A 14078-nucleotide genomic window follows, 5' to 3' on the forward strand; every position below is an offset into this window, starting at 1 on the left:
GGATGATTTGGAGCATTGTTCTGTTTGTAAATGTCCAATAATAAATAAATAAAAAGAATAAGGCAGCTCTATTTATACTGATATGGAATGAGCTTGAGGCATGTTACATGAAAAAAGAAAGGAGCAAAACAGAGGTATAGCCCTGGCCTAGTAGCTCACTTGGTTAGAGCGTTGACCCAATACACCAAGGTTGTGGGTTCAACCCCTGGTCAGGGCACATACAAGAATCAAACAATGATGCATCAATAAGTGGAGCAACAAATCAATCTCTCTCTCTCCCACTTCCTCTCAAAAAAATTTTTAAAAAAAAATGGGTACAGCATGCTACTATCAGTGTAGTTATAAACATACACATAGATAATATATACACATATGCTCACATGTGCATAGGCTATCTCTGAACTAGTTCATACAATGGCCTACAAGGCTTACATGATATAACTTGCCTCTTGGCACCTTGTCATGACCCCTCTGATTCATCTCTCCCACAACTGTGCTCCACCTACACTGGCCACCTTGCTTTTCTGAGACACCCCAGGTATCTGTCTGCCTTAGAGCTTTGCAATGGCAGTCAGGTAAGTTGTCCTAAATGTCCATGGGGCTCACTTCTTCCCCTCCAACCCTTTGCTCAAATTTTTCCTTCCCACTGAGACCTATACTGACTACCTTAATTAAAACTACTTCCCTCACCCTTTATTTTCTCTACTCTCCCCCCCCCCCCCAGTACTTATCACCTGCTAACATTAGTCAGTGTGCTTAGGTGCTATGTTTATGGTTTATTGTCTATTTCCCTCTGGTAGAATGTAAACTCTACAAAGGGCAGGGATCTGTTCTGTTCAGTGATATAAACCAAGCATAAAATACCTAGTAGGTACTCAATAATTATTTGCTGAATAAGAGAATGGAAAGATACACAAGACACTGGTAACAGTTGTAACCCCCAGGGAGGGGAACTGGGGTACTAGAGGTAAGGATGGAAAGAAGATTTACTTTTCAGTACATACCCTTGTGTACTTTGTACCATATGCTTGTACTAACTGGTAAAAATTTCATAAACATTTTTATGCTAGAACTGGAAGAAGTGACTACCGGGACTGAACCCTTCACCTGACATGCTGGTCTAGGTACAGAGCAGTTAAGTAATTTGCCTAAGGTTACATAGCTAGGATTTAAACCCCCATCTACTAACTCCAGAGCCCTAGCTCTTAACCATTAGCCACAGAGCCTTTGATTTGGGGCTCTGTCAGCCAATTTAATGTAGCATGATAGAAATGTCCAGGTATTCTAAAGGTGATGGTTTGCCTCTGATATTTTCCATTACAATGAACTCCAAAGGATGGTCTCAGTTCTTTTGACATATGAGATTTTGGCTGTACTTTGCTTAGCTTGACATAAATAGAAATACTGGGCTTTGGGATTCTCTTATGAGAACTGCACTGTCAAAACAAAGTGTTAATCTCCGTCCTTTGGTAGTTGGAAGCACAGAGTTCCTGAACCCTGCACTCCCAGATATTTCTTCTTCCAAAGCAGCCAAGAAGTCTGGATGAGCTGCTGGGTGTTGGGGGCTGAGGGAGGGACTAGAGGGCACTTGGTCTAGGAGTATTCCCAGGGGCTATTAAAGGCTGGTTGCTGAGCTTCTTGAAGATGGCTGACTGGTGCGAGGCCTTCTGGGTGTTGACTAGGTGGTGCAACCGCCGCCCCTGCTGCAGCCAATATAGCATCTCCACTTTATCATATTTCATCTTGTCCAGGTAGCGCCGCCCCTTGAATGTCACTGGCTCACCAAAGATCAACTCAATCTTCTCCAGGAGCGAAACCAATCGAGCCTCTATTAGATTAAGCTTCTTGTGTAGACTGTTGCGGATCTGATTCTCCTCCAGGAAATGACTCAGATCCACGCCAGTCTTTTGGAAGAAACGGTTGGGGTCAGAGGCCTGTCGCTCAAACCACTCCAGTTTCCCCAGCAACATCTCCCGAAGCTGAATGGGCTGCAGGGTCCGCTCCCAGGCACTCAGCAATGAAGGCAGCTGCCTCAGACGGGCGTTGGAGCTGTACTTGATGGCCATGTCCAGCTGGTCCTTCCTGGGAACCTCAAGCATGGACCACAACCGCTCTAGACGCTTCTGCAGGCTCAGGATTTTGTGGGGTTCTCCCAGGAGGCTGGTCCTCCTAGTTTCTAGACTGTGCCCCAGCACTGTGTTCCAATCCCACTCTCCTGGCACAAAGTCTGGCTCTTCGTCTTCTAGCAATGGAGGTGGCTGCTGAATCTTTAGGGAATCTCTGGCAGGGGCCACAATCTCCACAGGAACTTCCTCTTCATACATTTGGAAGATGACATGGAGAAAATCTGTCTCCTGGTTGGTGAGGTATTTGAAGTAGTCATTCACAGACAAGGTGGTTTTCCACCAGTTTATCCCTGAGGTCTTGTTTGACTGCCCCTCCCACCCTTTGCTTGCTTGGAGTGATGTGAAGGAGGGCATTCTATCAGTGTTGGACTGTGAAGTGTTTACTCTCTGGGAATAAAGACCAGCCAGCTTGGGGTTGATAACACAATACTGTTTTTCTTGACGCAGAAAGGCTGAGGTCAGGAACATTGACCAGTCTTTACTGGCTGCAGGCTCTACCAGGGGTCCCTGGTCAAAAGAGAAGTGGTCAGTAGAGACACGGCTCATCAACTCCTTGTAGACCTCTCTGATGCTATTACCAACAAAACGATCAATATCCATTTCCTCGATAATTTTGGGTTCCAGATCACCAGTCAGGTGGTTGTATAGGGCTCCCATCTGCTCAACGTGGAAGGAATCCAAAAACTTTCTCTCAGAGACCTGTACACCAGCTGCCTGGACCACGACCTGATTTCTTAGCTTCAAAGTAACAGTCACTGGTTGTGGATGAAGTGGAGGGGATTTGGGGGACTGGGGACCCCACTCCCCAGAGGCTGCTTCTTCCTCATTCAACATTCTCTGAAGCTCTTCCATGCGACGTGCTGCACCTGGGTGGTGGGTCAGGGCCCCCAGGAGCGGGCACACACCTGAGTCCATTGGTGAGCAGCGAGTCCACTCCAATTTCATGTTCTTCATTATCTGTTTCAGGTCCTCAGCCACCATGTCCTCTACTAGTTCTGGTTTGCTCTCTGCAAACAGGACAAGCGGGGTTAAGGGACGAGGGAGGATTGGAGGAAGGCCCAATTCATCTGCTAGCTTCCAGCCCTCACGCAGAGAGAGCATGGACTGGCCCTTCTGGAGGTGGGAATAGAGAGGCAAATGGGACGTGGGGAGAGACCCGCTGGTGAGAGCCACCGAGTACCCGGGCAGTGACACAATCTGTGAGGAAGTGAAGCTTTCACTCTTTTTTTTCACGGCGGGGAGCCAGCGGAGAGGCTTTCTCCTCTTCAGCTCGGGGATGGACTTCAATTCCTTCATTGGATCGGGTCTAGGCTCGCTGAGAAACTCTGTCGAGCGGCTGAGTTGGATGAGATAGTTCAAGTTGAGGTTGCAAGCTGACATTTGGGTGAAGCGGGCGCTGTGAGGCCTAAGAGGCCGTGGCTTGAAAGGCGCAGGGGTTCCGAAGGAGCGCAGCTTGTATATGTTGCCCTGGGCCTGCTCTATTTTCAGCAGGGCGCGGAAGTCGGCGAGCAGGCCGCGGTAGACCTCAGGGCTGGTGAGGAAGGCTGTGCAGTCCCTGGCGAGGCTAGCGGCCAACCGAGTGAGCGTGGCGGATTCCGTGAAGACATATGAGGACGTCGACATGGTCTTCAGCAGGTGCAGGTAGCGTAAGAGGAGCTGCTCGCAGCTGAGCAGCACGTAAACCAGCAGTCGCTTCCGCAGCCTCTGGTTGTTGTAGTGGCTCAGACTAGGTTCGGTGGGAGGTTCCTGCCAGCTGCACTTTAGCTCGTCCAGGATGACCTCTGTGAATCGCAGTCGGCCCTCAGGCGGCATCCGCTCCGCCGGCTCGCAGCTGGCCAGCCGCTTGGCCACCTGGCGGCACACCGATGCCACGGTCAGCCGCGAGACGGGTAGGGAAGGTAGCATCCGGACCTCCTGCGGGAGGCGCTTCTGGGACTCTGGGCGCGTCTCCCTGCTGGGGAAGAGCGACAGCGGACGCAGCAACCGGTGGTAAAACCGCTGCAGCTCGGGCTCCGGTTTAAAGGGCTCCATTTTAGCTCCGCCGGCGTCAGTCGTGTGGGTAGGCGGCCAAGCGGTTACTAAGGCAACCAGGGACCAAACGGCCAGAGTGCGCTTGCGCGGCCGGTGCCCGCCTAGCTTTGAACGTGGGGGGCGGGGCGGGCCTTGTGCGCGCGCGCACCAGGAGGCGGGACAAAGTCTGGCTTCCGAGGCTCCGCCTCCTCGCGATGCTGCTCGGGATTTCCGGTATTGGACTCTAGCAGTGCAGGTCGTTCTGCCTGTAACCGGGTCCGAGATGGCATCGGACTCGGGGAACAGTGGGAGCGCCTGCACGGTGAGGGTCGAAGCCTCGTGCGGGAGCCTCGTGGGACAGAGAGCCTCGACCCCTGGGGGTGATTGTTTACTCGAGAAGAGGGGAAAAGGCGGGCACTAGGGGAGAGGCCTGGGAACCCGGCGTGAAAACTGCGATAGTAGGAGGGCTCTTGGTGATAAGGTTGGAGGGTGTTAGTCCTGAAATGATGTTGAGTGATAATGAAGAAGGCGCTTGAGGAGGGGTCACGTGGGGCGTTTCCCCAGGGCTTTGGGGTGGTCTTAGGAAAGGTAGTGAAACAGGGTCATGCAAAGGGGTTCTCAGCTCTCATCGGCCGGTCCCTGCCGCCCTTGCAGCTGGAGTTCGCGGTGCAGATGACCTGTCAGAGCTGTGTGGACGCCGTGCGCACGTCCCTGCAAGGGGTGGCAGGTAAGAACCAGTAAATTTACGGCGAACCGTCCAGAGCCTCTGGGAGAGGTAGGCAAATCTCTTAGACCAACCCTACTCCCATTTTATAGATGCATAAATTGAGACCCAGAGAGAGGAAGGAATGTTCTCAGAATCACACACAGCCTCAGAGACAGAGCCTGGAGTACAGGTCTGAAACCTGCCCTGCCAGCAACTGCTTATCCTTCTGGTGTCTTAAACCTCAAGTGTCTGGAGAATTAGGAGCTAGGCTAGGTATAGCCCCACCTACAGAAGGAGTTCTTGCTTATGAAGCAGCATAGTCTTGACAAAGCAAGCAGCAGCCCCAGCCATGTTCCATCCTAGGCAACTCCTGGTTCTTTTTAATTTTTTTTTTTTTAGAAAAGCAAGCAAGAATTTATTGACTGCAGTAAAAACACACTTAGGACAGTGAAACAAGGAAGGGCATAGAACAAGAAAGCCTAGGCTGGGCTGCTTTGGCTCACTGGGAAGTCAGAAAAAAGGGGGCCTTGGAGACAGGTTCAGGGGTTAGCCTGGATGAGCTGCTGCTGGCCACTGCTCCCTTGGTTGCAAGTCTGGTGGGGTCCCTTGGAGTTTAGGAGATGAGTTTAGGAGATATGCGCCTGTGGGGGGAGAAGACGGGAAAGGGAATGGCACAGGTGTACTCCTTGGAGGGAGAATGCCCGCTCCTTGTTCTTAAAAGTCAGCCAGCCAGCCCTGGCCCTGGCTGTGTAGCTTAGCTCATTCGAGCATTGTCCCCAAACATCAAGGTTGCAGGTTTGATCTGCGGCCAGAGCACATACAAGAAGCAACCAATGAAGGCATAAATGAGTAGGACAACAAATCGATGTTTCTCTCTGTCCCTCCCTCCCTCCCCCTTCCTCTCTCTGTCTAAAAATCAATAAAATAAAATAAAAAGCTAGGAAACTGGCCTGGAGGTGACCTGGCACAACCGGAAAGGCCTGAGAAGGCAGAGCCACCAGGCTGGCACTGGGAACTACCTTCCTCTGATTCTATTAAATGTTATCTCAGTCATTCAGCAGATATAGACCAGACACTAGGGGCTTTTTAGGGAGAAGGGTTCACAAGTATTTGAGGCACAGCCCTGCCTCAGGTAAAGATGAACACACAAGCATTTCTCCTGGAAGAGCAGGTCTGGGAGGCAATGAGGTGAGATGGGTTCTAAAGCTGGAACAGTGGTGGCACTTGGCTCTGTATAGGGCAGCAGCGTGTCGTTAGTGTTAGGGGTATGTGCTCTAGAGTTAGAGTGTTTGGATTCAGATCCCCTCTTTGCCACCTTGAGGCACAGAGATCTCATATATGTTACTTTTTGTGCCTCTGTTTCCTCGATGTTTTGTTTTTTTTAATCATACAAGGACATGCTTTCCATTGATTCTAGAGAGGAAAGGAGAGGGAGAGAATCATTGATTGATTCTGAAGAGAGAGGAAGGGAGAAGGGGGTGGAGAGAGAGAGAAAGAGAGAGAGAGAAACATCGAATGGTTGCCTCTCACACACTCCCGGACTGGGTATCGAACCCGCAACCTAGGTATGTGCCCTGACCAGGAATTGAACCCTTGACTCTTCGTTGCACCGGATAACCACCGAGACACACTGACCAGGGCTCCTTAGTGTTTAAATGGGCATGCTAATGGAAACTACTCTGGAGGATTGTCTTGAAGAGTAAGTTAGTTAATTAGCACTTTAGAAAAGTCTTTGGCATGGAGTGAGAACACACTAAGTCTTAGGAATTATGAGAGGAAGGGCTTACAGTAATCTGGTTGGGCAAAGGAAGGAGGGAAGAGGTCTTGAAGCTGGATTTGCTATGTGTTTGGGGATGGTGGGCAAGGTCTGAGGAGACTGAGCCACTCCACCGAGAGTGCACTGCTCTGACCAAAGCTTTCCAAGGATGTTGGGCTCTCCACTTCCTGTAACACATTCTTGCTGGGAGAGCAGACAGCTCGACTTTCTGTTGGACACAGAACAATTTTTAGCCCTCAGCAGGTTTCTTAGGCACAGAAAAAGACCTCTGGTGACTACATTTTATATTCTGGGTAACTGGAACCAGTTTGGCTTTTTCATGGGCTGAGCAGGGTAGTTGTAGTTCCCCAGAATGCAGAGGTACAGGGGAGAGGGATTCGCCTCTCCAGGAGGCCTGGGGCTTTGGGGAATCAGGCTCTGCTCTCCTTCTGGGTATAAGTGGGAGGAGCTCCCAGCCCAAGGCTCACTTCCTTGAACCCCTATCCCACACCCTGGAGTTCACTGTGGTCTTTTCTCTCACTGGGTTCTGAGCTAAACTGTGGCCTGGCCACACTCAGGTTCACCAGCCAAACTGAACTGCTGCTTAGCCTTCTTCTTGGTTCAGACTCAGGTCAGGAGTTCAGGAAGTGCATAGATACAAAGAGCTTCCTGCTTGGAGCCCTCCCACATCAGGAGCAGAGTCAGCTCTTCTTAAGAGACCCCAGACCAGGAACCCATCTGCACTGAAGCCAGTGCACCATAAAGTTTTGTCTGCTGTGTGTTTAAAACATACTCAGAACCCAGCCTCTCTTTTTCCATCCTTCGGCTTTCATACCAATTCAATCCACCTCACCTCTCCCTGACCCAAACAAGAACCCTATTAATATGTAGCCTTTTGTGACTGGCTTGCCCATAGTAATGTTTTCAAGGTTCATCCGTGTTGTAGTACATATCAGTGCTTCATTTCTTTTTATGGCTGAATAGTATTTCACTGTATAGAAATACCACATTCTGTTCATCCATTCATCAGTGGATGGGCACTTGGGTTGTTGTCACCTTTGGCTTTTATGAGTAATGCTGCTCTGATAGCCCACTTCTATAAAAACATCTTAAAAAAATTACGTATGTTTCAAAAGTTATAAATAACACCTGGCATGTAATAAGGACTCAACCATTCTGGGAGTGCAGTGACGTCATCCCCACTTCATTTATAAAGAAACAGCCTCGGAAAGGTTAGGGCCTCACACAGCTAGAAGGCAGCTTCCGAGCCTGCCTTCAGCCATGGAGGTTGGTGAAGATGGGGATGGGAGTCACCTTCTGCTTCTCTCCTCGCCTCTGCTGCCCTCTGCCCCCTCTCTCCTCCCAGGTGTTCAGAGTGTAGAGGTGCAGTTGGAGAACCAGATGGTCCTGGTGCAGACCACCCTGCCCAGCCAGGAGGTGCAGGCCCTCTTAGAAGGAACGGGGCGGCAGGCGGTCCTCAAGGGCATGGGCACTGGCCTATTGCGTGAGTATCCACTGTGACCTTGGCCTTGCCTTTCTGGGAGGGAGGTGGCCTGGGCTGGTATAAATATGACCATAGGATGACGTGGCTTTGGGTTGGAGAGGCTTTGGAGAAGGTGTGAAAGTTATGTGGGACTCTCACCATGCCCTTCCCCAGCTGATGAAGGGGTGGGGCTGGGTGAGGTGGCAAACCAACCCAGGTGTCTGATACCTTGCAGAGAATCTGGGGGCAGCAGTGGCCATTCTAGGGGGACCTGGCCCTGTGCAAGGGGTGGTGCGCTTCCTACAGCTGACCCCTGAGCGCTGCCTCATTGAGGGAACCATTGATGGCCTGGAGCCTGGGCCACACGGACTCCACGTCCATCAGTTTGGGGACCTCACAAGGAACTGCAACAGGTAAGTCATCTGTAACCTCCCTTGTAGCATCTACATCCCCCCAAGTTGTGTACTCCCTTTCACTTCATCCTTATAAGTACCCTGTAAGGCATGTACACACAGGCCCAGTCTACAGGTGAGGAAACTGAGGCTCAAGGAGGTTAAATGATTTGTCAAAGGCCCCAGAGCATGTAAATAGTAGAGTGGGAATTTGAACCAAAATCTGACCTTGATATCCCTGCTCATAGCCACCTTACTGCCTCTGAGATGGAAGATGACTCCTGGACAGGGAAAAGGCAGGTCCCTGTGTCATGGTGTTTGTCATGCTATGATACTATTAGTTGTTTACTAATAGTTGTTTACTAATAGTATCATTAGTTGTTTACTTACTGAGGGCAGGACCCATGTTTTAGTCTTCTTAGTGCCCTCAACCCAAAGCATGACACAGAGAGGGCCTATTTGTTGAGTGAATGAAACAAATGTAGTTAAAGTAAGAGGATGGCTCACCTGGCCTGTGAGCTGCTGTTTCACTGCCCACCTGCTACCTTTTCTTCTTAGCTGTGGGGACCACTTTAACCCTGATGGAACATCTCATGGGGGCCCCCAGGACTCTGACCGGGTAAGTGTCCAACTCTGCGAGGCTTGGGCTGAGACAGAGCCCAAGGTCTCAGAGGCAGGGCGGGCAGCTCTTGGGGCCTTAGAATAAGATTCCTTTTTGGTGGGGTCTTTTCCCGTCACTTTATTTTGGTCCAGTTAGAAGCATTTATTGACACTTGCTATGACCAAGGCCTGCCCCCTGGAGCTCACAGCCTGGAGGGGGAGATCGCTGAGCACTCTGGGTGCAGCATAGTGAGATAATCCTGGTTGGAGGCCCTGGGAGCCCAGAGCAAGCACCTGATTCAGCCTGAGGGGCATGGGCAGTGGGAAAGCTTCCTGGGGAAGTGACACTGTAGAAGTTGAAGGTTTTACCTAGACTAAACAGGCCATTCCCGATGCTCCAACTCCTGGCCCTGGAGTTTCATTCCTCTCCCCCACCCCTCCACACCCTGAAGTGTTTTCCCCTCGACAGTGAGTCATGTGCTGCCTTAATGATTTTTTGCCTTATCTGAGTAACTGCTTGTTACTCAATGTTTTGATTTAAATTGACTCATTGTTTTTCCTTAAATTTAGTTATTTCTAGTGCTTCAATCTGTCATAAAGTGTCAAACATATCCCAAAGTAGGGAAACTACTGTCCTGAACCCCAGGTCCCTATTACCCAGCTTCAACAGCCAGTCCTATTTTAGCTACACCTCAGCCCTGCTCCACCACTATTTTGAAGCAAAGCAAGACATTATTTCATGTAAGTAAGGTAGATTGATTCTTAATGAGAAACTTGACATTACCACAAAGAATTAAAAACCAGTACTTCTAGCCTTAATAGAAGGCTCATTATAGAAATAAATCAGTTCAGGCTTAAAATGTGTTCTGTGTCCTGCCAGGGACTGCGGTCCCTTTATCTTTGTTAAAGTGATTCTAAATGTTAGAGAGGTGCTAAAGGCCTGTCAACACCAAATGGAAACTGTCCTAGATGTCAAAGCAGTGATTTAAAATTTCCTAATGCCCTGTCCTCACACTCACACACCTAATACCATCTCCTGTGTGTTTCCCCTACGTGAGTTTCAGTACCAGGTGGGCTCTGGGTCCTGGTCCTGGGATCTGGGGACTCCTCTTTACGACCCCCCAGGATTGACAAGCCTCCTTGTTTTTTGTTTTTTATCTTGATGGAAGTTTGCATCATTCTGCCACAAAACAAATTAAAACATGGTGTGTGTTTTTAATTCATGTAACTGGTATTTTTGGACTTTTGACAGCTCTGTCACATTTCTCATGGTCAAAAGTTTTTACTCATCCCCCCCCTTGGAAAAGCCTTTCTGTTGGTGCATTGCACAGTGCCATGCTTGTGTTTAGTGTATCAGTTATCTATTGTTGTGAATCAAATTACTCCAAATTTAGGAACTTAAAACAACAAGCATTTATCATCTCACAGATTCTCTGGGGAGTTTAGCTGGGGGCCCCTGGCTTAGGGTCTCTTACAGGCTGCAGCCAAGGTTTTGGCTGGGCTGCAGCCATCTCAAGGCTCGAGGTAGGGAGGATCTGCTTCCACATGGGCTCATGTTGCTTTTGGCAGGCCTTGGGGCCTCTCTGGCTGTTGGCCACACATCAGTCCTTTGCCACGTGGGCCTCTCCCTGGGGCAGCTCACAGTACAGCAGCTGGCTTTCCTCAGAGCAGGGGAGTGAGAGAGGGCATCCAAGACTGAAGCCACACTCTTTTTGTAACTTAATCTTGGAAGTGATGCTAGGTCCAGCCCACCCTCTGGGGAGCACATAAGGGTGTGAATACAGGGAGGTGCATCTTAGAGGCTGTCTTCCTCACTGAGCCGTGAATGGTGCTGAGCAGGAATTAGGCAGGTGGCCAACATGAGTGGGAATGGCAGGCAGAGCCCTCGAGACATGAACCAGCGAGGAGCATCTGGGAACTGGCAGCCGTGTCTCTTATGAAGGTTTTTGAAGGGCAAGAGACCACCTTGCAACTTATGCGCTAGCCTGGGCCCCTCTCAGGGCCAGGAATCAGAAGGAGCTGGAGCCAGCTGGTTTATTGTGCCCAAGCCCTTGATATAGACAGCAGAAGACGAGTAAGAGTTGCATGGCCAAGGCCACCATGACGTCTGGCAGGTTCCTTTTGTGTGTGTGTTTGTGTTTTAAAATATATTTTTATTGATTTCAGAGAGAGGAAGGGAGAGGGAGAGAGAGGGAGAGAGAGAGAAACATCAATGATGGGAGAGTCATTATTGATCGGCTGCCTCCTACACGCCCCCTGCTGGGGATGGAGCCCACAACCCAGACATGTGCCCTGACTGGGAATCGAACCGCGACCTCCTGGTTCATAGGTCGATGCTCAACCGCTGAGCCACACCAGCTGGGCTTGTGTGTGTTTTTGTAATCCTCATCCGAGGAAATTTTTTCCATTGCTTTTTATAGAGAGTGGAAGGGAGCGAGCGAGTGAGAAACATTGATGTGAGAGAGACATATCAATCAGTTGCCTCCTGCACATGCCCCAATCGGGTCCAGAGATCGAGCCAGCAACCAAGGTATGTGCCCTTGACCGGAATTGAATCCGAGACTCTTCAGTTCAGAGGCCTGCGCTCTAACCACTGAGTCAAAGCAGCTAGGGCTAGTAGGTTCCTTTTGGATTTCAGCAACTGGTTTTGGCCAGATGGAAATGAGTTCAATGTGAGAATTTACATCCAAGCCTGGCTGTCCCATTGCACATCTCCTAAGTGGTCTCAGCTTTCTTCCCTTCTCTTCTTGTCCCCCTCCAGTCCTTTCTCTTCATATACTGTACTGGAGTGATTGCTCCAAAGCATGGGGTCACCATGTCAAGCCCCTACCTGAGGGTACAGGCTCTCCCAGGCTACTTGGTGTGACATTTGAGGCCACCCTACCCAGTTTCACCCACCATGTGTAGGGGAGGAACTGGAAAGGCTGCCTCTTCTTACCCTCTGCTGCTGGGTTTACCTCTGAGCCACACTGCCCACTGCTGGTCCCTTAGCCAAGTCCTGAAAATGATCCCCAAAGTTCTATGTTGTTGCCTCCCCATCCTTGATCTTCCTACCACAAAAGCCCAACACAGGACGTAACAAAGGTGCCAGGTATAAGCAGCAGGTGTCTCTCTGGAAAACAAGATAAAGCAGAAGTAGCTCTTCCTGCTGCTTGTTGAACCCATCAAGCAGGGACATGCTTTGTGACCACGCTTTGCAGCAAGGCCTTGTGTATAGGTATAGGCCTTGCTGCAAAGCGTGGTCACAAAGCATGTCCTCCTATAGGCCCCCATAGGTATACGCACTTGCTTCTGCCCCAAGTGTCAGGTTGGGGACAATTTATTTGCACAGATGTGAGTCTCTGTGATTCATCAGTAATGTCCTGTCACCGAGATACACACAGTTATACTAACCCTGCGTGTCATAATTACTCATCTGCTCCATATCTGGCTCCCACCAAGCTGTGAACCCTTGAGGGTAGTGACTGCATGTGCACCCCCATTCCTGGCAGAGGGTGTCTGGTTTAGGAGGTGCTCAATAGGTGTGTTACAACATTTTTATTACCTTCCAGGGAAAAGATAGGCAGAGCCAGCTTCGGGGAGGGGGGCAGAACAGGCCCTTTGCCCCTGTGTTTCCTCTCTCTGTTCCTGGAGGCTGGATGTCAGGGAAGGGATGCTGGCTGCCTCTGATGGTCAGGAAGCCAAGTTCGGCCAGCATAAGCTTATGGGAACTGCAGGTTGCCAAGGGCTCACAGAGTCATCAGGAGGCTGGAGAACCAGGCTTGGAAAGGAGTGGGACCTGGGCTGGCTTCTAAGACCAGGATGCAAGGCTGCGCAATGGCCTTGTAGGAGAAACAGTCTCGTCCAGTGGGCAGGACTTCCTAGGAAGGGGGTCACTAGCTGTTTTCAGTGCACTGTCATCCTGCCCAGGATTTCAGTTCCAGGGAGGGAGCGTCCAGTTGGCTTCCTTGTGCCCTGGGCCATCCCTTCATCCTACCTGACTGGTGCTTTTGGGAAGGGGACTCAGATACTGGGAAGCCAGGACCTAGCAGCTGTGCCCCACGTGCTCTTTCCTACTGGGTCTCATTGCAGCACCGGGGAGACCTGGGGAACGTCCACGCTGATGCTCATGGCCAAGCCGTCTTCAGGATAGAGGATGAGCAGCTGAAGGTAAGGTAGAAAAGCAAGTGGGGCCTTTCCTCACAGGTAGGTCTACTATCTGAGGCCATTGTCTCCTCTCAAAGGTGTGGGATGTGATTGGCCGAAGCCTGGTTATTGATGAGGGAGAAGACGACCTGGGCCGGGGTGGCCATCCCTTATCCAAGATCACGGGGAACTCAGGAAAGAGGTGGGTAATGCCACCCCGGGCAGAGGCTGTGCTCTGCCAGCCGTGCATGTGGAACCCACGAGGGGCCCAGACTGGTGCCCCCTCTTGACCGCACATTCTTCTGTAGGTTGGCCTGTGGCATCATTGCACGCTCTGCTGGCCTCTTCCAGAACCCCAAGCAGATCTGCTCCTGTGATGGCCTCACCATCTGGGAGGAGCGAGGCCGGCCCATTGCTGGCCAGGGTCGAAAGGAGCCGGCTCAGCCCCCTGCGCACCTCTGAGCAGGGCCTCAGCCTCAGGTCCTCACTGTCCTCCACTGGATGCCATGCTCCTCCAGGGGCGGGGAGGCCCTCCTGCCCGGCCCGAGGAGAACGAGGGCCTGGAGTGTGCAGGGGTTGCTGTGATGCTCCCTTAGCAAATTAAAATTTTATTTTCATATGGAACTCTGTGTTATGTCCTTGTTCCCATGTCCCTTGGACGTGGTGAACAGTCCCTCTGCCTCTGCCCTCCCCTTCGAGGGCGAGCTCCTGACTTTTGGAGCCAAACAAAACTGGATTTAAGTCCACACACCTCCTGAGGGCTGTATCCTCCTCAGGATGACAACAAAGGGCCACAGCAGTCATATTTCTCCCTGTGCCGTCTCCCTCCCTCACCGTGGCTGTTGGAACCCAGTGGACACTGATCTGTGCAGAGCTCCCT

The 14078-nt window shown here is 50.8% G+C and overlaps 2 protein-coding genes across 3 annotated transcripts; one reads left to right on the plus strand and one right to left on the minus strand.

The window, feature by feature from the left end:
• Nucleotides 1-1615: 1615 nt before the first annotated feature.
• On the minus strand, nt 1616-4157 carry CCDC87 (coiled-coil domain containing 87; the record flags this gene model as incomplete). The annotated part of the gene is given in 2 exon segments (XM_081154243.1): nt 1616-1639; nt 1641-4157. Coding segments are annotated over 2 exon segments (2541 nt in total).
• Nucleotides 4158-4347: 190 nt separating this feature from the next.
• CCS (copper chaperone for superoxide dismutase) lies at nt 4348-13815 on the plus strand. 2 transcript variants are annotated; one of them, XM_081153071.1, is made up of 8 exons: nt 4348-4458; nt 4791-4863; nt 7965-8102; nt 8317-8494; nt 9032-9092; nt 13145-13222; nt 13297-13400; nt 13507-13815. In XM_081153071.1, the coding sequence occupies exons 1-8, from the start codon at nt 4420-4422 to the stop codon at nt 13658-13660; spliced, it is 825 nt and encodes a 274-aa protein (XP_081009197.1). In that variant the 5' UTR covers nt 4348-4419; the 3' UTR covers nt 13661-13815. The 2 variants fall into 2 exon arrangements, with proteins under 2 accessions (XP_081009197.1, XP_081009198.1); XM_081153072.1 differs by having other exon boundaries at nt 4357-4516.
• The last annotated feature ends 263 nt before the right edge of the window (nt 13816-14078 follow it).

This window comes from Miniopterus schreibersii (genome assembly GCF_964146895.1).
Source record: "Miniopterus schreibersii genome assembly, chromosome: 12".
Classification (NCBI taxonomy): domain Eukaryota; kingdom Metazoa; phylum Chordata; class Mammalia; order Chiroptera; family Miniopteridae; genus Miniopterus; species Miniopterus schreibersii.